The sequence below is a fragment of the Zootoca vivipara genome, chromosome 12 (assembly GCF_963506605.1).
Source record: "Zootoca vivipara chromosome 12, rZooViv1.1, whole genome shotgun sequence".
NCBI classification, from domain to species: Eukaryota; Metazoa; Chordata; class Lepidosauria; order Squamata; family Lacertidae; genus Zootoca; species Zootoca vivipara.
In genome coordinates this window covers 12,294,945-12,320,569 of record NC_083287.1, presented here as the reverse complement: position 1 = coordinate 12,320,569, position 25,625 = coordinate 12,294,945, and the positions used below count along the sequence as shown (strand labels likewise).

Genomic DNA, 25,625 nt, shown 5'->3' with positions numbered 1-25,625 from the left:
TTTGCCTCTCATTGGCTCCCGGGCCGTTTGTTCCCTTTCGGCGGGTTGGCCCCAGCGGAAGGAGGCGCGCGCGGCCTCCCGCCTCTGCGCCGCCATGTCCAATAAGGTGCCACGTTAGAAAAAGCTCCTGCCGCTTGGCTCCGCCTCCTATCTTTCCTCGCCCCCACTTTTCCTTTGGCTGTGTCAAGCGGCGGCCACCAACGTGGAGAGCGGAAGCCACCGCCGCCGCCGCGCTCTTCTCCATCGAACGAGCCCCGCCGCGTGAGCTGAGGGAAGGCGGTGTCCGGCGCGCGGGCAGCTGACGGTTTAAGGACTGTACCATTCGCCTCCCGCGGAAGGGGCGAGCGACTGCCACCCACCTTAAGGCGCACGTGAAGGCTGCTTTTGGTGGGCACCTGTGAGGGGGTCACTCGCTCGCCTTCCCTCGCTCACTCCCCCGCCCCCGGCGCAGCGCGTCGGATTAGTAGGCGCCCAACCGCCGTCAGGCGCGAGGAAGACACGTCCCGTCAGCCACAACCGGTTTGAACCGGAGCGCGAGGAGGAGCCGCCGCTTCTGCCGCCGCCATGGCCGAGACTGAGGAAAGGAGCTTGGACGACTTTTTCGCGAAGCGGGACAAGAAGAAGCGGAAAGAGAAGAGCAGCCGGGGGGCCGCCGCGGCAACGGGCGCCTCCTCAGCTGCCTCGCACAACGCCCCTGCTTCTGCTTCTGGCGGGGGTGGTGGGAGCCGGCAAGCCGAGGGCGGCTCCGGGACGGCCTCCAATGCAAACGCCGTCGGGACGAAGGGGGGGATTAAGGTGAGCAGGGCGGCGAGTGCGGGTCTGAGCCGGGTGGGTTCCAACATGACCAGTCATGGGGCGGCGTGGGGGTGGGGGATGGCGGTGAGGGAAGGAGAGATAGAAGTAGGCAATGATCTGCTTCCTGTGGGCGTTGGTGACTTCCTGTCAGCAGAGGGCGCCTCTGCGGGGTCAGCCAGGCCGCGGTGGCCTTGGCGTGGGGCGCGTGGAAGTCGCACCCATCGGTCACTCCTTAACCCTCCCGGCGGATGGGGTGGTGGATGGGATCGAGTGCAGAGTTCAGAACTCTCGTATTTAGTGATAAGTAGGTGCCCGATGTGGAACCAAAATCAATGGGTTTGAAATAGTCGCCTTGCGCCCCCACCCACCCACGCAACCCCCGGCATGTTCTAGCTGTTTTGTAACGGCGCCGGAATTTGCATAAACTGCTTTGTTCCCAGCAGCCTCTATTCATTTGAGTTATGTCTGTAGTAACTCAGGCCGTGGCTCTCTCCCAGAGCTGTGCCTTCATGTTGGCAGGCAGGGATAATTTTTTTCTGTGTAATCGTCCAGTCGTGCCACTGAGTGCTTACCTTCATCCGTAGAAGTAACATGGTAATGCAACTTCTTCCGGGGCTTTTCATTGCCTTCCAAAAATGGTTCCCGAAGTACTTCGTTCAGTTGCATTGGAGCTGTGTAACATGGATTAAACAGCTCTCACTGGCATGTGAGGTTTTTGCACACAATGCTGCTTCCTTGTTTTATCTGGTCAGTAGCTTTCAATATTGGAGACACTGCAGTTTTCATCAAGCTCCTCAAGGACAGGGCAGAGGTGTGTTTTTATACACTGTATATAATAGGATACTGGACTAGACAGCCCATTGGCCTGACTCAGCAGGCTGTTCCTAACCTAATGCAGTGATTCTAGATCAAATGTTTGGACAACATTGCAATGATTTTTTAAAATGAGGGAATAGGTTTGGTGAGAAATCCACATTAGGGAGCCATAGGTGGGGCTGCAACAAGATGCTGTGGTATGGAATGTTTCTTTGGTCTCTTTCAATCCCTTCTCCCCCAACACTGAGAAGTTGTCTTCTGTCCCTGGGGACATTTAAAAATAGATTTTTTTGTGTGAACCAGGAGACCTGTCCAAACAATCAGATGCCGCTTTCTGTCCTTTAATATATATGTTTGTGTCTTGTCTCCTGTTCAATCCACTCTATTCTATTCCACCTCTTAAGAAGAGCCTGCTAAATCAGGACAAAGACCCACCTAGTCCAGCATACTGTTCTCAAACTGGCCAACCAGGTTCCTATAAGAAACCAGCAAGCAGGATCCAAGCACAAGAGCAATTTTTCTCCTCCTGTGGCTTCCAGCAACTGGTATTCAGAAGCAATCTTGCCTCCATCAATGGAGGCAGAGCAATCACAGCTAGTAGCCATTGCTAGTCTCTTTTAATTGGTTCAATCCTTAAGCTATGTAAATTGGTGGCCATCACTGCCTCCTGTGGGAACAAGTTAGTTTAACGATACACTACATGAAGGAATACTTTCTGTACCTAATTCAGCTTCATTGGATGTCCATGAGTTTTCAGAGGGAGAAATTGCCCATGCCATGCAGTTTTTCAAATTTACACCATGTCACCTCTCATGTGCCTTTTCTCTAGGCTAACCCCCCCCCCCAAAGTTGCAATATTTTCTAATAGGGGAGTTGCTGTTTGGTTCCCCCCCCTCTCTCACAATGTTCTGTGCAACGTAGGGTGCTTCTTTGGGGTCCACCTGTTTTTCCCTATAGTTTTTTTGGTACATACCCATACATCTGGTCTGCCAATGTGCTTTGATGGTGCTGCTTTGGCTATATAAGCACGAGCACTATAAGAATAATTGGTATAAGTATATAGGTAATAAAAGATGGACCCATCTACTGAAAGAGTGTTGCTTTGCTGGACTACGAGTTACAAGTCTAGAATGCTGTCCATCTGTGTCTCATTTTTTGGAAGCTAAGAGTGTAGATTTCCTGTTAGCAAATACATTTCAGATCAGTATTTTCTTCTTCGATAAGATCTGTTGGCCGTAGATAATGACTTTCCAGTTGAAATTTAATCCTCTGCTTAATAGATGGCAGAAATTTAAAGGAAGACAATGGCATGGATCCAAAGTTGAAAGCCCTTCCACTTGCATGAGAGGGTGTTGTTGCCAATTTTCTCCCCACTATCTCTAGTCCTCAAAAAGCTAACTCCAGAGAGCTAAGAAGAGCATATTTTCCCACCCCCTCTTGCTCAAGCTGAACTGTGGGGTCTTTGGATCCAAACTATTTTCTGTAGACTCAAGGATTCCACTGCATCATGGGGGAACTTCACTAGTGTAAGAACCCACACTTGCACATCTCATACACTGTAATCATGCCTGCCATGAAGAGGCTTGAATATATTAGGAAGTAAGTGCAAAGTGTTATTAAAGTCTATTCCAATAGGGCCAGGTTGGATGATAAAAATAAAATGCTTAGGCAAAAACACAAGTTATATGGACTCTTCTTTACAAACTTAAGCCTGGCTTCCAGGGGACATCTCCAAATAATTGGGCTATATTTTGAATCATCTAATTAAAATTGTGACATACATTCTGTGTCTTCCAGTTTGTGGTACTGATTCTAAGAATTTGGTTTATAGATACATTCATCCAATATGTTAGAATTGAGGTAATCATGTATATTAATTAGAAAAATAACGAGAAATAAGAAATGTATGTAAAATTCTCTAGAAACTTGAAATGTATTATGTGCTCCTAAAGTAGGCAGTGTTTACTTCATTGCAAAGAAATAGAAATATTTGCATTCTGTGAGGGTTTTTATTATTGTACAATTTAGTATGTTTTGTTTGTTTTTTATATTGCACAATAATTTTAGAGCTTATTGTGCTGGTTGCCTTTTGTTAAGGGCAGATAATGAGCTTACATAATGTTTGTGTCTCTTACAGGAGGAGGATGACTGGAAGGAATTTGTGCAAGAAGAATTAGTTGACTACAGTGGTCTCAGAGTTCACTCCATGCAAATTAGGTATTACTGTCTTTAAAGGACACACTTGTTAAAATATAATTGCATTCATCAATTATCTGGATGTGCCTCACCGATACAGATATTACTTGCAGCCTCATTAGTTATTTCAGCCCAACGTACAACAGCTTAATAGCTGAAAAAAGGCACTAACAAAGTCATATCCCTAGACTTGCCACAGAATGCTTGAAGCGGTCAGCACAATATATCCATGCATCTTAGCCACTTTTATAAAATGTTTCCTTGAAGTTCTGCTGCTTTGTACGGCTTAGAAAGCACTCGATTGAATACTTTAAACATATTTATGGGTGTTCTGTCGCTTCTCAGTAATTGTCAAACCTAAAGAACTAAACTGTGCTTGGCAACTATTTTACATTTCTACTTCCTTTTGCTGGGTAATATGCTGTTTAAGCATGTCTCTTAAAACAGATATGGGCAGAATTATATTGGAATTATTTGCCTTGAGTTGTGTAATTCTAAATCTTTGTCCCTCCTTTCCTAACTACAGGCCCATTTTTTAAATCACCAGACTCTATCGATACTTTTGTATGTTCACACAGGGTGGAGAACTGTACTTAATGTCATAATATGCAAAATGTTCATGATGTCATACATGCTTGCTTTATGAAAATGATGAACATGTATTTCACATTCGTTTTTATTTCAGTGAAAAAGATGATGAAGATGGTGAAAAGAGGGAAGAGCCAAGGGATAACAGTGAAGAACCAGGTGGGGGTATGGATAAGTTGTCAGGTCCTTGGAATAGATCTGCTCCTACACAGACACCTGTTGCTGAAATTATTGGTGAGTTGTTGGTTTTTTCACTGTTTATTTTAAAGGTATATTGATTGAAATTGCTAGTACAGTGGTGCCTCAGGTAACAGACGCTTCAGGTTACAGGCTCTGCTAACCCAGAAACTTTGCTTCAGGATGAGAACAGAAATCGCGTGTCAGTGGCAGTGGGAGGCCCCATTATCTAAAGTGGTACCTCAGGTTAAGAACAGTTTCAAGTTAAGAACAGAACTCCAGAACAAATTAAGTTCTTAACCCGAGGTACCACTGTATTGGGCAGAACTAAGGAGAGGGAAAGTAATCTGGTTTGTTAAAATTAAAGCATTGTTTACCAATGCAAGGGTAAGTAGTAAGTGTGTGAGACGCAGTATAACCATCGCAGGTGTAGGGTGTTGTTCCTACTGTACAGTATTCATACCAAGAGCTAAAAGAATAATTCAAGCTCCCTAGGTGCCAGGATTCCTAACAGTCGGATCTTGCTTGGGTGGGTCAGTGTCAGGCACATTACACGTGGGTGCCGGGGTGTGTCTATGTGTGGGAAGTTGATAAAGTCAGTTGTGGGTGGGATGACCAGGTTCTGTTGGGTAATGGATCTGCCCTTACATAAGGACCTCGTTTCCACCCACCCCCCATCCACTTGTTTTCTGCAACAGTCAGGCGTAACCTCAGTGCGGGCAACGCCTATCATGGTGAATAGCAGTTTGCAGATCAAGTTGGTGAACACCCTTGTAAAATAGATATACCATTTTCTTGTACGGTTATTTAGTTTTAAAATCTTTGCAGGGAGATGAGCGGATCTAAAGTTTATGACCATATGCCTCATAGAAGACCCGGAGGGCAGCCATAAAATATCCACAATCTCTGAGGGCTGTACAGTGGAACCTCGGTTTACGAACACCTTGGTTTACGAATTTTCGGTTTACGAACTATCCTAACCTGGAAGTTAGTAAACCGAGGTGCCCGAGGCCTACTGGGCATCCAATGCCTTCGGGGAGGCTGGGCCTTCATTCCGATGCCTCCCGGAGGCCGGGGAGCGCTTCCGTAACTGGGCTGCAGCCGCAGAAGCGCTCCCCGACCTCTGCGAAGGCATTGGAGCGAAGCCCCAGCTTCCGGAAGGCATCGGAGCCGGGACTTCGTTCTGATGCCTCCCAGTGGCCGGGGAGCGCTTTCGCGACTGGGCTGCAGCCGCAGAAGTGCTCCCCGACCTCTGTGAAGGCATCGGAGCAAAGCGGATTAATCCGTTCTAGATGAGGAAAAACACCTCCTAAAGCAGCAGGGCCTTCGCTCCGATGCCTTCGTGGACGCCAGGGAGCACTCCCCGGCCTCCGCGAAGGCATCGGAGCGAAGGCCTTGCTGCTTTAGGGGGTGTTTTTCCTCGTCTAGAATGGATTAATCAACTTTCCATTACTTTCAATGGGAAAGTTCGCTTCGGTTTATGAACACTTCGGTTTATGAACAGACTTCTGGAACCAATTGTGTTCGTAAACCGAGGTTCCACTGTATTAATATGCACCAACAATTGGGTCAGGGAGTTGGCAGCCGAGAATTTATCCACCCATTTGTTAGAATTCCTAACAGTTACTATTCGTTAAATGTTTTCTTCACTTGAGAGGAAAATCATAGTATTACAGGGAGATAGTGAAAGTAGTCCATAAGATTACTGTTGCTTACCTTTGTGGGATGCAAAGGGTTAAGTGCAGTCAAGTCACAACAATCCCTAGATAGTCCACTTGGAGGACTGAGGAGGAGGATATGACTAAGCGTAGTTTCCTCTTCCTTCACATGCAAATGAGTTGAGGAAGTGGCAGATAAATCCCGAAGGAAACAGCCATTTTCCCTCTCTTGGACCAGACCTCTTGGACTACACACATCTTAGTGAGTCTCTCCCTCAAGGCCTCCAGCCTAGAGAGAGAGTTGAGATGGAGTCTCACTTCTTATAAGTGAACTTCACAATGTATATATTACCTTTTAACTAAGCAAGTCTACCTCTTGAGTGTGCTGTACCTCGAGATGCTTGTAAGTAAACATCTTTTATACTTTTAAGAGCATTGTGTTGTGTCTTTTCTTTTAAGAGGGAAAAAGGGGAAATACCAGGAAAATACACTTTATTTTAGTGGCTTAAATCAAGCCTGCGCAAACGTTCTTCTGCTGTGTATTTTGCAAAAGGGGAATGTTTTACTCTGCTAAAGTTTTGTGCTTGCTAGCGCAAGCGGGGATAGGATATATTAAACAATATCTCCTCATCCACATTCCTGAACATTCCCACATAGGGTTATGGGCCCAGAGTTGCGTATTTTGTGTATTTTTGAAGGATTGATTTGGATTGTGATTTTGAACTCTGTAGGATTTTTCCAGTTAGGATTTCCTGGTTGAGCACATGGTCTCTTTGTTCTGCAGTGTGCTTGGGGGATTAACTACCCCTCCCCTCCCTCAGAGTTTACAGCACTGAGAAAGCTCAGAGGTAGTGAAGATATTTTTGAGATTTTGAATTTGATTTTTGAAAGATTTTTGAATTTTGGAAATTTTTGAAGTTTTAAGATGGCAAGCTCCAGTTTTGATAGTGAGGCAAGACCAAGTTTTATGCTGCTGGATGACAATAATTTTGTGCAGTGGAAGCAGCGCGTTTTAGTTTATCTTGCTGCTAGGCGTGTTCTGCAGGCCATTAAGGAAGAAAAGCCTACAGGAACCGATGCAGAAGCTTTAGCTAAGATAGAAGCTTGGAGTATTAAAAATGATGAAGCCAAGCACATAATTTTGAGCAGTTTGAGGAATGAGCATCTATCAATGATAAATTTTGAAGATGATGCATCTAAGATCCTAGAGGACATTGAACGCATTTATGCACAATCTACAGAGAGTTCCTATAGATACTTGTTGGATAAGTTACTCAAGTTGAAGATGAATTCTAGAGAAGAGTTTACAGAGCATTTTAAGAATTTTTCTGAGATTGTTCAAAGAATTGCCCTTACTCCCAGAGCCTTTGATGATGTGACTAAAGTAACGTTTATGCTTGCATCATTGGGACCTACGTTTGCTCCATTTAAAAGTATAATGGATCACACAAAGGATTTAACTTTTAATGAGCTTATCAACCATTTAAGAGAGGAATGCAGAGATAGCCTTGATTCTCAAGAAAGGAATCCAAGGAGGAAGGATAGCAGCTATGCATCCAAGCATTTTGGAAAGTCCAGACAGACATCTAGAGAAATAATTTGTTTTAAATGCAATGGGAAAAACCACATAGCAAGGAACTGCAAGAGTCAAAATGGGGATAAAGTTGAATCCCACCCCTCAAAACCACAAGGTGTTAAGAAGGGGAGTCATGAGCAAACCATGTTGATGCAGGAGAGGAGTTTAGCTGTCCAGGATTGTGAAAATAAGCGCAATAAGTGGATTCTTGACAGTGGAGCGAGTTCTCATTTCTGTTATGAAAAGGAGTATTTTAATGAGATTAATGGGGATGAAACCTCTGAAATTGAGATTGCTGATGGCAACATTGTAAAGGCAATTGGTTCAGGAACTGTGAATTTGAAATTCAACGTAGATCATGAAACAATTAATACTAAGATAACTGAAGTTAAGTTTGCACCAAAGCTTAATTGCAACTTACTCAGCGTGTCCAGTTTGGACAGGAAAGGTTTTAAAATTACATTTGAAAAAGGACAATGTATTGTGACTAAGCATGATGAAGTTTATGTTCAAGGCACACTAAAGGATGGTGTATATGAGCTTAATGTTTCAGAGAACCAGCAGAACCAGTCTGCAAAGGTGGCGCAACCAAGTCAAAAGGACGAAGGAAGTCTGGATCTCTGGCACAAGAGACTTGGACACAGAGACACCAACGTTATTCTGGAACTACAGAAAGGTGATCTTGTGAGAGGTCTGCAGGTAAAGCAAAGCAACACAAATACACCAACATCAAAATGTATAACTTGTGTTAGTGAGAAAGCAACTAAACCTTCTTTCCCACGTTGTGCAGAGAAGAGAAGCACTAAAGTATTGGACATTGTCCATACAGATCTATGTGGACCAATGAATGTGTCTTCTCTAGGAGGTAATAAATATATTTTGATATTTTTGGACGATTTCTCGAGATTCTGCGTAGCCTACTTTATCAAGGAGAAGAGTGAGACAGTGGAATTGTTCAGGGACTATCTTAACATGGTCAAGAACAAGTTCCAGCGAGCCCCTTCCATTTTAATGTCCGATAATGGTGGGGAATTTTGTTCACATGAGATGCAGGCCGTCATGGCTAGAGAAGGCATATCACACGTGACCACAGTTGCCTACACACCCCAACAAAACTCAATTGCAGAGAGGAAATTTAGATCCATTTTGGAAATGACAAGGTGCATGCTAAAGGAAGCTAACTTGTCACACAGGCTGTGGGGTGAAGCGGCTCGTTGCTCAGTCTATCTTCAGAACAGACTGCCCACAAAAGGCGCAGAGCGCACACCATTTGAACTTTGGCATGGAAAAGCCCCAAATTTGTCACATATACGTGTATTTGGAAGTTTGTGCTACTATCATGTGCCCAAAGAGCACAGACACAAACTTGATTCCAGAGCGAAGGCAGGGATCCTAGTTGGGTACGCTTCTGGAGGAAAAGGATATAGAGTCTTGGATCCGCAAACTGGCAAGACAAGTTCGCAGCATGTAATTTACTTCGATGAGCAAGGCAAAGTTGATACAAAGGACACTGCCATTGATTGTTCCAAGGAGCCACAGGATGAGGAATTTGTGATTTTTCCTTTTGAACCAATACAAAGTACTAATCCAACTTCTAGTGTCGTAGCACCCCCTATAGGTGACACCCGAGAAGACGTGGAGGTCCAGGCCCCTGGCAGCACCAGAGACGAAGATGATGACGAGCAGCTGTATGGGGATATGCCACTGCTGGAGGAGGATGAGGAAGCTGATGCGGTCGAAAGACCAGAGGTCAGACGCTCATCCAGAACCAACAGAGGTGTTCCACCATTACGGCTGTCCTACCTTACAAGGTCGGCGTCTCCACAGGAACCTTCCAAATGGGAAGAGATAGAGAGGATGCCACCAGATGAAGCCAGTCTCTGGAGGAAAGCTGCTCAGGAGGAGATAGATGCACTTCATCGGAACAGGACCTGGACACTCACAGAACTACCTCCTGGTAAGGAAGCAATTGGAAGTAAATGGGTGTTCAAGGTTAAAAAGGGTTCAGAAGGGGAGGTGCAACGCTACAAAGCTAGGCTTGTGGCACAAGGTTTTTCCCAGAAGTATGGAGAGGATTACGATCAAGTGTTTGCACCGACAGTTCGATACAGCAGTGTCAGACTACTTTTAAGTATTGCAGCATCTAAGCAAATGTCAGTTTACCATATTGACATTGCGACAGCTTTTCTTCACGGCGAAATTTCTGAGCAGATTTATATGAAGCAGCCCAAAGGTTTCATTAAACCAAATGAGGCACATCTAGTGTGCAAGCTGCAGAAAGGACTTTATGGTTTGAAGCAAGCAGCGAGGGCTTGGAACCAGAAACTCCATGAGATGCTGGTGCAGCTTGGGTACAAGCAAGGGACTGCTGATAAGTGCTTGTACACCAAACAAAGGAATGGACAGTTTTCGTACATTTTAGCCTTTGTTGACGACCTTTTAATTTCTACGTCAAATGAGAAAGACTATAAAGACATAGTCAAACACCTCAACAGGGAAGTAGAGGTCAAGGAACTTGGAAAAGTGAAATACTACTTGGGAATTCAAGTTGAGAGAGAAGAGGATGGATCGTTCTTACTCAGCCAAAGGCAAAAGATAACTGAACTGATTGAAAGCATGCAGATGCAGGACGCACACCCAGTTGCGACACCGATGGCCACAGACTTCTTGAAGAATCAACAAGGTTCGAAGTTGCTGCCAAACAACACGCAATACAGGTCAGCGGTCGGCAAACTTTTGTATTTGGTTACCACATGCAGACCTGACCTGGCAAGTGCAGTGGGGATCCTAAGTAGGAAAGTAAGTTGTCCCACTGAGCATGATTGGGCTGGAGTTAAGAGGGTTGTTCGTTATCTAAAGGGAACCATGGACTGTAAATTAAAACTGCCAGCTGTCAGAGACCCTAAACTGCTTGGGTACACTGATGCGGATTGGGCTGGGGACAATAAGGATTATAAATCCACAAGTGGCTATGTTTTTATGTATGGGGACGGAGCTATTGCATGGGGCAGCTATAAACAGAAATGTGTAGCTTTATCGTCCACAGAATCTGAGTACATTGCGGCTTCGGAAGCTTGCAGAGAGATCCCCTGGCTGGATCAGCTCCTGAAGGACTTTGGCGTGCCAAGAACGGGACCTGTCAGCTTGATGGAGGACAATCAGAGCAGTATGAAGCTGACACAAAGTGAAAAGTTCCTTGCACGCACCAAACACATTGGGGTCAGGTACCACTACATACGCCAGGTGATCGAGGATGGACTTGTTGAAATGTGTTACTGCAACACTGACCAGATGACTGCAGATGTCCTAACAAAGCCCCTGCCAAGAGAGAAGTTCCAGGATCTTCGTGGCAAGCTGGGACTCTTGGGTGGTTGATTAAAGTTATTTATGTATGTTTTTGTGTATGTTGTGAATTGCCTGAGAAGGGGTTTTTGTGGGATGCAAAGGGTTAAGTGCAGTCAAGTCACAACAATCCCTAGATAGTCCACTTGGAGGACTGAGGAGGAGGATATGACTAAGCGTAGTTTCCTCTTCCTTCACATGCAAATGAGTTGAGGAAGTGGCAGATAAATCCCGAAGGAAACAGCCATTTTCCCTCTCTTGGACCAGACCTCTTGGACTACACACATCTTAGTGAGTCTCTCCCTCAAGGCCTCCAGCCTAGAGAGAGAGTTGAGATGGAGTCTCACTTCTTATAAGTGAACTTCACAATGTATATATTACCTTTTAACTAAGCAAGTCTACCTCTTGAGTGTGCTGTACCTCGAGATGCTTGTAAGTAAACATCTTTTATACTTTTAAGAGCATTGTGTTGTGTCTTTTCTTTTAAGAGGGAAAAAGGGGAAATACCAGGAAAATACACTTTATTTTAGTGGCTTAAATCAAGCCTGCGCAAACGTTCTTCTGCTGTGTATTTTGCAAAAGGGGAATGTTTTACTCTGCTAAAGTTTTGTGCTTGCTAGCGCAAGCGGGGATAGGATATATTAAACAATATCTCCTCATCCACATTCCTGAACATTCCCACAACCTTGATAGTATACATAGTTGTATTTGCCTCTGGTTAAAAAGGATGTGCAAAATTTCTTTTTCTCGTGCAGACAAGACGCCCTTATGTCCAGTGTTAGAAACTGGGATAGGAAAGCTAGGCGCCATGTAGCTCCTGGGACCTTGGGTTTGGGCGCTTTCTTTTTTGCTGCTATGTTACCTTGCAGACCAGGTGATTTGCTTGGTAGTGTGGCATCTCCAGTCGAAAAAGCCCGGTTGCCAGTCACAAAATGTGACTGGCGCAGAGCTAATTTTGAATGCTGATGTATACTAATAAATATTTTATTGATGTGGCTAATTAAAAAAAGAAAGAACAGGAAGTGTCTTAGAAGCGGTCGTGGATTTGTCTTGCCACACACAGTGCCACACGACATTTAGGTGGATTCGCGTACTCCCTCCTTGCCTTCCTTTTTTCACTCGAGGAAATTTGAAGTTTCCATTTGTGGTTTGGAATAAACCACATTTCTCACTGTGTCTGATATCCTAGTTTGAGAACTAATTTCTGTAGGGTAACAGTTTCCATATTTGGCAAAAGCAGGGAGACAATAGTTTGCTCTGAACTGGAAATAGAAGTTTCAGGTTCCGCCCATCTCTTGAAGGAGAGACAACATTGATGTAACAACAAACCATGATTTAGCTTTACTCCTGAAAAAAGCAGTTGGGATTCTTTGTTTTTAAAATTAGTTTTGATAATAGGTTGCCTGCTAGCAGTACTCCTCTAAACCAGATGATTTTTTAAAATCCAGACTGAATATATTAAACTGGAATATTATAACAGGTTCATATAATAATCGAAGTATACCAAGATGGTTAAAAAACAGCAGAGTTCTTCATATTAATCTAATTACACATGACTATTTCTAATGCTCTTTCTGTCTTATTTGCAGAAACCCCAGAGCCAGCCCAGTCCAGTGGAGTATATAGGCCACCCGGAGCAAGAGAAACTAGAACAAGGAAAGTGCCACAAGGACCCCCCGAGATTTATAGTGATACACAATTCCCATCGTTGCAGTCCACTGCCAAGCATGTAGATACTAGAAAGTAAGTATAGTAATAGGACTCTGCACATCTGCTTTAAAATCTCTTTCCCACTAATCATTGGTTCAAAGCTTCATAATCCTGTCCACTGAGACCATAAACAAGTTTGTGGTGTTATTTGCACCAGAAGAAGCAAGTGGATTTTAATTGCAGATATTGTTATTCTAGGAGCACTGCCTTCATAAATTTGGTCAAGAGGCTTTTATTTGATTTACAGGAAAGTGTTCCGAGGGGTTGGATGGTAGGATGTTGAAAGGCATGATGTGTGCCAATTCCACATAACAAATCAGTCCTGTGTGGATCTTAAATTCAGTGTACCATGTGCAGGACTTCAGTGTTTTTCTTATCTCAACAGAAGAAATAATGTTATGCCTCAGAGTTGACTTGCTCGGCTAAACTACAGCTTAAGCCCCGTTGCAATTTTGTCTGCCTGTGGAACAAAGTATATTAACAAAGATGGCATTTGCAGGACATTCATCACAATCTCTCACTAATCCTGGGATTGTGATTGTGACTGAGATCCTGAGAGCTACTTTAAGGGCTCCCAAGGCCTTGGGCATGCTTGGTGGAATGTTTTTCTTTGACTGTCAGACACACACATACACCCAATGCCATATCACAAACTGTTTATGAAACCTGAGCACCCCATTTCGAAAGAGGCTTTCCTTCAAACCTCTCTTGGGCATGCAGAACTAGTTATGTGGTTCTTTGGATCTAGGCCAGTGCTTTGGAACAGTTACTGTATGCCACATTCACTGGGACATTAAAATATTCACAGTTGTTGTGGTATTGCAGTGTTCAGACCTTTGTGGGAGTGTGAAGTAGCATGTTTGTTTATGGCCACAGTTCAGCAAACTCTACCACTCGCACACTCTTCAGCATAGCTTTGAACTTGTTTTTTGAACAGAAGATAATCTGCTGGTGGTGTTTTGAAAGCAGTTTGTGTAATGCCATTGAGGCTTTGTGTTCAAAGAAATATCCCACTTAACATGCAGAAGCTCTTGACTCTGCCTACAATAGCCCCCTGGGTTCTGGGTCATATATCCATTCTGTCAGTGGCCCTAGCCATGAAACTTTGCAACCAAAACTAGTGTCATTGAAATAATATTACTAAGGGGCAAGTGTGTGTAAGACAGTTACTGATTACATTTATTTTCCCTTAGGGATAAAGAAATGGAGAAGAGCTTTGAAGTAGTAAAACACAAAACTAGAGGTAGGGATGAGGTTTCAAAATCCCAGGCAACTAAACTTCAGCTAGACAACCAATATGCTGTGCTTGGGGATCAGTAAAGCTGTACACACATTACAATTAAGGAATGGTTATTTGATACTTTTCCAGTCTAAGGTAACTAAACCACCTATTATGAACATGCCGTCTTATATCTGCTGGATCTACTGCAACAAGTGCAGACCTCTTTGACGTAAGTGATTTGCTCTATGGAAGTATGCTTAATTTGGTACATCTGACACTTCTTTTGGATATGAGGGAAATTAATGTAACTGGTCGAACAAGAGCCCCCAGTGTTTTGATTACTCTGCAAAAGCTATCGGCAGCCAGTGGTTATTTCAAATTTTTTTATGTTCAGATACTGAGCCTTCGTAAGGGTTGACTACCTCAGACTTGCTGCACTCATTGTGGACACCATGTGGATCACAACTTCTGGAAAAGGTTACAACTCTTTAGTGGCCATCTGAAACCAGCTCTACTGGATTCCTCTCAGAAATCCTGCAGAAGTCAGCCATCTGGGTTCTGATTTATTCTAAATGACAGATTTAAGTGACCTTAAATGAGCAATTTGTCCTGTGCCCCCATTTATTATTTCATCCTTTCATATGTAGCCATAACTTACTAGGAACCTCTAGCATATACCACTTTCAAAAATATGCAGTGTAGTGTTGAGCTGTTTGTTTGGGTTTTGTTTCAATTTAGGTTTCCAGAAAATAAATATCCATCCAGATAGAAAACGTAGGTAGCAACACTAGTCTGCGTATAGTAACTGGTTTCATCTATGTAAACTCTTTTATTATTTTTTTAAATGCCTTTTTTGGCTAGAGAAATTGCAGCAAAGTCAAGTAGCAGTATGGATTATGCAGACTATCCATACATTATTTTTTCTTTATTTTCAAGTGACTAGGATTTCTGTAGATTTGCATTCAATGGCCAACAAATGTCTATGCGCCTCTAGTCTGTGGAGCTCATTTTTGAAAAATTCAAGCCGTATACTTAACCTTAACAATGTATTATGGCAAGTATCAGCTGTTGGTCGCACACACTATTGTATTTGCAGGATGGAAGTAATTATATGTAGTGAAAAATGTCATTTGTTGTGGTTTCTTACTGGTTGAAACATGGAAATATTCTGGAAATGTGTTGCACTTATGACAGTTTTTTGTCTGTTGCCCAAAGATTTAGTGACTTCAGTCAAAGATCAGTCTTCTGACCAGCTGTGTGACATTTGGAGAGATACTAGTACAATAATACTTATATGCTAAGATTTGTGCTTTACTGTACAGTATGACACTGATCGTGAATAGAATTCAAACCAACTCCCAAAGAGATTCCTGGGGTACAGAAGGTAATCCTCCCTAAATTTTCTTCTCAACTAAATCTTGATGTGGCTGCTGCTGCTGCTACTGTGTCTTTCCAAGAGTCCTGTTGCTTTCTTGACTCTTGAGCAGGAATTCAGATATCTCAGAGCATACAGCTTTGTGAGCTTGGGTAGGTAAAATACATTCATAGGAAACAGCTTTAGTTATAAACATGGGGTGACTTTGCAATTGACGACTGGCTATGATGTGAAATGATTAATATTCTGGGTAACAAACTTTCCCCCTCTGCCTAGAATTGCATTGGCTTTGTGCTCAAAGAATCGCTTGGCATAACTGAAAGAAAACGCTACTAAATAGTTGCCTTTTGTATAGATGTAAAGCTAGGCCACTAGATGTCCATATCACTGAAGTAAATCTACAGCTGACACCATTGAGTTGTGTATCTTCCTCAAAGTGTATTTCTTCGCCAACAAAACATATGCAGGGTATTAAAGCTAAAGATTATGTGTATGTCTATGTCACTTAATGACATAGCAAAAACTTAAAATCACAACTTTGGCATTTTATGAAGGTTGTTACTACACATGAATCAAGTTTTAATATACTGTATGTTAGAGTAGGATGAAGTTTTCCTTTGTAACTTCACTTGAGTTCTTGGGCATGGTCGACAAAGCAAGATAACATTGTAACATTAATAAATATAATACATGGCAATGTACATGGCTTCTGGAGTCTAATGAATCTGTACATTTAGTTATGCTATGTCATTTAAACTGAGCATGGCAAAGCTGATAAATGATCATGAAGTTGAAACTCGAGGCTGCAATTTTATATACATTATATGGGAGTAAGTTCCATTGAACTCGCGTGATTTACTTCTGAGTAGATGTGCACAGAATTGGGACTTCAAAGCAGCAGCTGCTAATGAAGAGTGATCTTCATTTAGTTTTGTCTGGTTACTGTCTACCTCACCCATATACTTCTATTAACAAAAGCCGCAAACTAATGGGAAGTAGCAAGTAAGCTGATTTCTTGCTATGGTGAGGAACTAGAAGTGCTGGGGTTTGTAATCAGGACCCCTGATTACAAGCACTAATCCCAGTTGGATAGCCTTCTGAAGTCCTAGATCAGGGGTGGCCATTGGACATGTTGGCTTGGACTGATGGGAGCTGGAGCAGCATTTTGAGGTACCATGTTGGCTGCCCATTCCTTAAGAGTCTGAAGCCTCAAAGAGAAATATTTCACATGGAAGAACTTGATTCCATTGGCCCAGTACACATCTCACATTCAACTACTGTTAAAACCAAACCCTGGTTTAATGTGAGTGTACAGCACACTGGTGCACAATACTGAAATTATGAAAAGCTCCACTCCTGCTGCTGGGAAAGCCACAGTCTGGTTTGTTGTGATGTCACCACCTAGGGTTCTTATCCATTTCTCTGCAAACAATGAGCAGTAACCAAGATTCCTAACTTACTGCTTAGAGTGCATTTCTGGGGAAACTAACCGTAATCATTGGTTCAAGCATCTTGAAAAGTCAAAGGTCTTGGCTTGTTTCCTGGCAGCAGCAGATGTGAGGGGAAAGAAAGCATATTCACAATAAACCAGTTTTAACTATGGTTTAAACATGACTTGTAAATCAGGCCATTGAAGCACTAGGCCCCTAAATTGTCTCTTTCAAGTCACAAATGTTTTCCAAAACCCAAGATACAGCTCAAAGAAACATGACATATAGTTCTTTTCATACTGCTGAATCACTTTTAGGACTAAGTGTAATCCTACTTCCTTGGTAGGTCGATATGTAGAGGCAGTCTGTGACTAACCTTGGATGCTGTGTGAAGTTGCTGGATCCTTATGTATGCCTATTTTACCTATATGATGGGATACATCCTGTTATAGAATTGCTTTACAGTTTATGATCCATAGGCTAAAACGAAAGGAAGATTAATTTAGGCATATCGAGATTGGAAGTGCGTAATGGTTCTTTCTACACATCTGTTGCCAGTTCGTTATTGGTAAACTTTCATGGTGAAGTTTTACTTATTAGCATGAAGAATCTGGCCCTGCTTTTTGTTTCTAGCAGCCACACACTAAATTTCAGAAACGCCCCAATAGGAAAATTTCTATCCCTGAAATCAAACCTGGTCTCGTGCAATCCATTCCGGTAGCTATTCTGTGAATGGACGTAAGACTGACTTTTGGCAGAACATGCACCATATTTGTAATTGGTCATAAAAATCTTTAGTTGTATTACTGCATTATTGACACTTTATAATGTTCATGACATCTTGTTCAAAGCAGGTGTAATAGTTGTAACCTATTCAGTAAAGCACTTGAAAGCCAACTTCATGCAAAGGAAGGAATGTGAGGATCAAATAAGCCAGGCTTAAATAAAATAGGGTTTTAATCTGGACTTTTGATAGCATAACAAGAAATATGTGTTGATGGTAGAGCTTTTTATTCCAAACATGGTTGGATCATTTTTAATGCATCTGTGATGCATGGTAAATAGATCCTATGGAGTGGGTGTTCATTCCATGGAAGCATTAGGAGTGCCTGAGAGCCTTTGCATCACTTTCAGAGGCTTCTGTACAAATGCTATAATGGTGTGGTTGCAATGCAAGCTTTATGCAGATGTGGCTCTAACAGCAGCGCTCACAAACTTTAGGGGGTCATGAGTGCCCTTACACTGCTGGTGCATCTGCTTGATACCTATATATTAGGAGTCTCATTTGAATAGGAGACTGTGCATATTGCCCAACCTGCATAGGCCCACACAGCACAATTTTTACTCCAAGGACTTGGAGGTATTGGGTTCTACATGCATAGACTCCCATTCAGATATGAGATCCAGTATGTTAGCATCAGGTGAGCAGGGTCATTCCTGAGCTTCCCACCACCACCTGTCAGGCTGTACTGTTAAAGCCATGTCTGCATAGACAGTGTCTTCTATATACTCTTAATACTTGACTTCAGTGGGACCTGTATGTGGAAGTGTTTAGTGATGAGGCCTTAGACTGCTGTATCCCTGATAATCCATGTTATAGCTGAAAGTGTGGACTGCTGCAAGTAATGTTAGAAGAGTGAAACAAAATTGCATTATTTTGGATAAACTGTGCCTAGGCCTAGATAACTAGAGAGTCAGAACTGATAGTTTTCATGAAGCTGTTTTTAAAGCAAGGTAGGCAAAAATCCAAGTGCAAAAATATATGCCATATTGAGTAGGCTTCTTTGTATAGTTTTACTAGCTCAAAAGAGCCCATGTAATGAAAGTTGATAGTAAGCATTAAATGAAACTTTCCTGGGGAGCAAGACTAAAAGGTGCAAAATTTAAAATAATTCTATTCTGGGAAGCAATATCCTTATTTTACATAATACCTACATAAAAGTGCCCAGGAATTGATTCACTTCATCCTTGAGGTAATCTTGTCCCAAAGCACTGATGCAGCTATAAAACTGTGTCTGAAACAACACAGATACTAAAAAGGAAGTGCAGGAAAATACTTGAATTGCTCATTGAGGATTCAGAAAATTCTGAAGAATAAATATAAGGCTTCCCAATTGGATCTAGCTTTTAATTTTAACAAACAGAATTCTGATCATACCAGCTCTATGTGCAAGGGTGGGTGGTTTGTATTTTTAATGATCCTCCACAAATTCCCCATAAGTAGAAAACAAAAATATATAGGGTGTTGCCAGGCCCTATATGAAGCTTCATATAGAGGAGAGTATTTGAAAAGTACACCCTACCTGTAATATGAACTTTAGAATTCTGTGACTTCTATTCTGCCAAATCTGTAGAATAGTTCTCAGAGGAAAGTAACAATAGGAAAAAATACTTTAGGACGATGTATTATCTCCGCAAATATGAACCTCCAGAGCCTTCAAGCTGCGATTAGGTAAATGGGGGTTACTAAAATGAAAGATTAGTTACTTCTAAATATATATAAAAGTAACTAAGAACTAAAAAAAAGTTTGACATTTCTATTAGAATATGAATTACCATAAACGTTGCTGGTATATAGTACCAGTCACTTAGATTTAAAACGTTAACATACTTGCCAAAGGCAAGTCCATGAACTTCAATGAAAAGAATCTGATCCCAAACCATTGCAAGGATGAAAGCATAGTCTGCTGCAAGTATGGCATAGGAGTGGGTGGAAGTCTTGCTGTGCCTCTGTTTACTAGGCTGTAAAGATAATGCTTCCCTACCTCACAGGGGTGTTGTGAGGCTGACTTCATTGTAAAATGCTTTTGAGTTTTCCTGATGGAAGGTGCTATAGAAGTGCACAACATGTAACTAATCAGCCAACATCTGATGGCTGATTCTGTCACCTTATTAAACTTTTTCATTACAGTATTTTGCTACTACTATAGAAGGCTTCTCTACAAAACATTATTTAAATGTATGGATCATGTAACAATGGACTTTGCAAGAAGGCATGGTTGAGTTTTCAATCTTTATGCATCCCCTTTCTGGTTTTATGTGATTAACTGTGCAGCTCTAATTGTATTAACAAGGTTTTTGGGTTTTGCATGGAAATTACTTAAGATCAATTATCATTTTTTTTGTAAACTCCCTGAATGAAATAAACTTATGTTCACACTGTTTGTTATCCCTCTTGTATGATCTACTGTTTTTAAGTGTATGTTTAAAGCCAGGATGGGGGAACATGTGGCCCTCTATATGTTTCTGGAGCACACTCCTCTACCACCCCTTGCTGGTTGATCATTCTAGTGTTCATGAGAAAGAATCCCAACAACACAGGTCCCCCATCTCTGGTTTAAAATAAGGAACTGTCCAGTGTTAACATTGTCTTAAAACCACCTGGTCATACTAACTACATACTGACTTCTGAACAATGAGGCACTATTTTCCTTTAAGAACATAAGAGCCCTGTTGATCAGGCCAAAGATCCATCTAACGCAGCATCTTGTTCTCACAGTGGCTAGCTAGTCTATGGGGTGGGGGGAGTCTCTCCAACAACACTCCAATTAGGATAAATGGCATGGAATGTTGAGAGGAGCTGCTTGGCAGAATGGATGGTTGCATAGGAAGGAGGGAGAGTGGCTTACAGATCTTAAAATTTGTAGAAAGAACCTCAAAGTATGAACAGGTCATTTCCTCCAGCAGAACAGCAAAAAAGGGACTGGGGGGGGGGAAATGTCCCTGGTGACAGAAGCGAGTGATGGCAAAAGAAATCAATGGAAAATCAATATATTAAGGGGGGAAAGCTGATTTCACTACCAATAAACCCAAGATGTTCGAACACAAAAAAGGAAGGGGTGGTGGTGGAATGGAGCAGATGAAATCCTGAACAGAAGCATTCTACCCAGCAACATTTGGAAAGTGGGATACAATACACTATTTTCTCCCCTCAAAACTTGTGTCAGGTTGCACTAGCTGAGTCTTTTTCAATCATTACTCTGCAAGTAGCAAGCAGTTTCCAGGGCACACTCTCATTTTCAAATGGCTCCTGGCTTCCCATCTGTTTACTGCAATTAGCAATGAGATACCTACATGGGCCGCCTAAAGTACAGCAGTTTTGCTATTTACAAAATGTATAAATTGTTATTGGATTATGAAGTAATGGATGAAACGGTCACCGCTTCTATGACCAAATGGGCACAGGACTGTGGTTATCCGATTACATGCTCGGAGTGGGAAAATTTGTGGAAAATAAATATGAAATTTACCTCGAGCTACAATATAAGAGAAAACATGCTAAAGATGAACCACAGGTGGTACCTCACACCTTCCAGACTTTCTAAAATGTATAAGAACATCACAAATGTCTGCTGGAGGTGTGGGGGAAACGATGGGAACCTGTTTCATATGTGGTGGACCTGTGAGAATATCAGGAAATTTTGGGATAAAATTCATGATGAGATCCAAAAAATTATAGGTAGGAATATCCCAAAAAGACCAGAGATCTTTCTACTAAGTATCACCTTTCAAAAAGATATTCCCATACAAGCAAAAGAACTCCTTCTATATTCATTAGCAGCGGCTCGTATTGTTATTGCCAAAGGATGGAAAGAAAAAGAAGCTCCAAAAATTATAGATTGGCAAAATAAACTTCAAGAGTTTGCCGAAATGGCACAGTTAACAAACAGTTTGAGAGGAAAGGTTAAAGAAGAATTTCTTAAAAAATGGGACAGGTACAAGAAATATGTTAGAAAATATACTGAGAACAAAATTTCTATGATAGCATTTGAGTAAAAAAGGGAAAAAATCTGTTTGGATTTGCAGAAATCAGTTTCCTTAAGATATAGGAGTGTCAAACGATATGTAAAAACAGAGATAGCATGGATTGAATATACACTCTGCGACAAAAAGAGGAGAGTATGCTGATGGAGATAACAGGAAGTCCAAAGATAAAATTTACTTTCTTTTCTTTTTTTCTTTCTTTCTTCTTTTTTTCCCCTCCTTTCCCTTTTTTTCTCTGGGAAAGGAGGATTAGAAATACGATACGAAAAATTGTAGCAAACAAACAAACATAAATGTATATGTATATGTATGTATATGTATACAAGCATGAAGAACAATGTTCAGGTTTGGCAATGGGAAAAAATGAATAAATATCATTCAAAAAAAAAAGTACAGCAGTTTTGCTGCTGTCAATTATTGCCCTTAGCCCATGAGAAGCCAGAACAACACAAGAATCAGGAAATGTTTAATGTCTGATGTTTTATACTTTTTTATATATGCTGTAAGCCGCCCAGAGTGGCTGGGGTATAAATAAAATAATTATTATTATTACTATGTATGAGGGCAGGGTTGTTGCCTCAAAATGCAAATAATGACTGAATAGGGCAGGGGTAAAGAGAAGTTCTGCACTGAGAGTAAATGCCCTCCTATGCTTCTTATTAAGCATACTGCCTGGCTTATTAGGAATGCTGTACATTCCAGAACTGAGGGAGCTCCTACAGGTGGAAGGTTCTGAAAGTTCAGCCTCCAGAAATGGAGGAATCCTCCATCACTGACCTCCAGCTGAGCAGAACTAACCTTCACAGTAAGACCAACATCCTTTATTCTAGAAGTAAATGTAAAAGCAGCCGAAAAGGGATGAATATATGCTATGAGGAAGCATGACTGGGCTCCACACAAAGGGACATAAATCTACTAAGAAAACAAAAGAATACGTTTAAAATATTCAAACAACCCCGTTTACCTCGGCAGCAAAAATCAGTGGAGTCTAGTTTCTGAGCAACCAAATTTCATTTTAAAAGCAATATACACAAAATATTACAAAAACATTTAATGACCTTTTTATGTGTAAAGAAAACAAGTATAAATAGAAATTTGAAAAAATATTTTTAAGGTATCAACATACTGAGATTTGCTTTATCGGGCGTGTTTCTTCAGGAGGTATCTGCTTCTAAGATAACCCGGTTTCATGTTCTCTGCCAGAAGCTGTTGCCTATCTTCATAATGGCAAACGATAACCTTCCATTTGAGGTGGTTGCTCCTTCAAAACAAGATTTTAGTTTTTTAAAGATCCAAACAATCACTAGTCCCACATTTCTGTTACCTAGGAGTGCCCGTTACCAACACATGCACACCCACCCACAATAGGAACACATGCTTCTGGCTTTTAAGTTTTCCTCTCAATTTTCACAACCTTGAATTCATTATCAGACATCATCTTTCCCTACTTATTACCCTAGCATTTCAGCTGGAATACTGGGTAAGGTCTGCCCTGTCTGCAGACCTAGCCCTTTTTGCTTTTTGTTCTAACCAGTTATGGCAAAGAAAAAGACAACATCCACCTGTCTTGAAATGTCATGTTTTAAGCTGAAGAAAATGGGTCAAGAGCAACATAATCATCACAATCTCTGCATCTGAGGCACAATCCATAGCCTTATGTAGGCAACAGGTTTTCTATCTCTACTGCCACACGCACAGCTTTCCTATCGGTCATACAAAGGGAAAGGCCTTATGGGAAACCTGTGGTCCTCCCGGTGTTCCTGATTTACAACTCACATCACCTCCGACTATTGGCCATGCTGACTATTGCCACTGGGAATTGCCACAGGTTTCCTAATCCTTTCCCTAGGCACACAAAATTCTGCACATAGTTGCTGCAACAGCTTTGATTTTTGAGATGGCAAGTTTTCTTAAAAGTAACAGTCACATTGTGCTACTGGCATGCAGACCTGTATAAGATAGTCAGCAATGTATTCTGGCTTCAGGCAGTTCACTCCATGAGCAGAAGCCTCTCCTAAATTAACTCTTAAATCCACTGGCTTCAGCTTGTTAAAATCAGCAAAAAGATGGGTGGCTTCACTAAACACAGAATCAGAATGAGCAGGCAGCACCTGTAATTTCAAACACAGACACTGATTTACTTATATATATGGTACATGCGTGCTATTAACATATAAGCTAGCTGTGCCAGAATAATTTCAGAAGGTGAACCACAAGAGCCCTGCTTGCAGCTTCCAGGATGGCCCTGGAAGTGGCATTCAAAATTAAGAACATATTAACTGTTATGTTGTCAAAATAGGGTGCAGTGGTTGTGCAACATCTCCACGTGGCTAAGCCCCCATGACTCTTCCTCTGACACCTTACCCTATCTCTAAACATATTTTCCACTCTCCCAGAATACTAGGAAGGAAATTGGCTGGACAAGTGCCATTGGTACTGCACAATATTACAGCACAGTGCAAAGCGTGGTAGTCCTCCATGTCACATGCAGCTTCCAAAACTATTTTTGAGCCTATGCACACACTGTCTTTTATTCAAGTCTTAAAGAGCCAATGGCTAAGGAGAGAATGCGGAATTGAGGGGTATGTGAGTAAATTACTTGCCACAGAGAACCTAGCAAGTCTGAATTATACCCTAGTCTGAATTATACAGACAAAAATCTACCTGTTCTAGAGGGTGTTCAACCATTACTTGAAAATATTCAGCTTTCCAGAATACCAGGTATTTCCAACAATTGAGAATTCAATCATATCTTCTTATTAGATCCTTATATTTAACAAATTCTCCAGTTTTTAAAAGCGGTAATCTGGATGCAACTCATCAAAAAGCAATTATGGAGGAAATATAGTTGGGCTTACCAGACATTTATATCAATCCCACATATTTAGCCAACTGAGTACAGTACCAGAAAATTATTATTTTTATTAGCCCTATTCCCCCACCCCATTTTATGCAATGGTTTCTTCCATTTCCTCCCTCATATACATATATGAGTTTGTACATATAATACAACTACAAATTTGGCACAAACAAACCTCCATTTCCCCCCATCATGAGTACTGGTATATTAGCTTTAAGTCTTGGTTTATTATTATAATTTCATATATGTACTTTTTTAAAGATCTCTTGCCATTTTTTTAGTTACATGAATTTGGGGAGTTTGAAATAGAAAAAAGGTTGGTAAAATAACCATTGTCATTGTAGATAACTACACACACACACACACACGTTTGTGTTTCAGTAGCTGGAGAGAAGAGTGAATAACTCTTTAACACTCCAGATGTTGCTGAACTACAACTCCTATCAGCCCCAGTGAGCATGGCCATGGATAGTGATGATGGGAATTGTAATTCAGCAACATCTGGAAGGCCAAAGGTTCCCCGCACCTGCCTAAATTAATTGTTCAACTTTTACATAATACTTATTTGTAAAACAAAAATACTGATGGATTTCCCCCCCCCCCAGTGGATCTGGAACAATAATAGACACTACAAAACTTTTAACTGAAATTAATGGAAAAATAACACAGGATGGAAAGTTTCTGTTGACATAACCAGTTCCTTGCTTTGTAACAATTAATCATTCTGATCTAAAACGAAATCTTACGATACTATATTCTTATGCAGAAAGCAGCAATTCAATACCCACTGGTATCAGTACTGGCAAATGAACAGAATACATGCCTTTGCTCCGCCTGACTCTAGAAGACGTTTGAAGCCTGCTTCCTTGGCTGGGTCAACATTCAAAATAACCTTCCAACCACGAAATGCCCCCTACAAAGATAGAGCTATTAATATGTGTACAGTATATTACACATGAACACATACGTATAAAATGCTACAATTTTTTTAAAGTACAGTAAGTTTAGCAACACATTTTCTAAAAGCAGTTTAACTAGTTAGAATGCTTAACAAGTTAGTAAGTTAGAACACTGTTTTACTATACTGAAGTACATCTCTTGAATATATAGTGATAT

General features: G+C 41.5%; 2 protein-coding genes across 4 annotated transcripts in view; one reads left to right on the top strand and one right to left on the bottom strand.

Moving 5' to 3' along the window:
- Positions 1–161: 161 nt before the first annotated feature.
- Positions 162–20,047, top strand: CDV3 (CDV3 homolog). 2 transcript variants are annotated; one of them, XM_035128890.2, is made up of 5 exons: positions 162–795; positions 3,749–3,828; positions 4,493–4,629; positions 12,738–12,891; positions 14,052–20,047. In XM_035128890.2, exons 1-5 carry the CDS (start codon positions 565–567, stop codon positions 14,176–14,178), a joined length of 729 nt encoding a protein of 242 aa, XP_034984781.1. In that variant the 5' UTR covers positions 162–564; the 3' UTR covers positions 14,179–20,047. The 2 variants fall into 2 exon arrangements, with proteins under 2 accessions (XP_034984781.1, XP_034984782.1); XM_035128891.2 differs by having other exon boundaries at positions 163–795; positions 14,475–20,047.
- Positions 14,945–25,625, bottom strand: part of TOPBP1 (DNA topoisomerase II binding protein 1) — a 38,233-nt gene continuing 27,552 nt past the window's right edge. For both annotated transcript variants that reach the window (XM_035128892.2, XM_035128893.2), the window contains exons 26-28: positions 25,333–25,422; positions 23,599–23,760; positions 14,945–22,910 (exon numbers count right to left, since the gene is read on the bottom strand). In XM_035128892.2, coding sequence (XP_034984783.1) covers positions 22,869–22,910; positions 23,599–23,760; positions 25,333–25,422 — 294 coding nt within the window. In that variant the 3' untranslated portion in view covers positions 14,945–22,868. The remainder of the gene's footprint in view (positions 22,911–23,598; positions 23,761–25,332; positions 25,423–25,625) is intronic.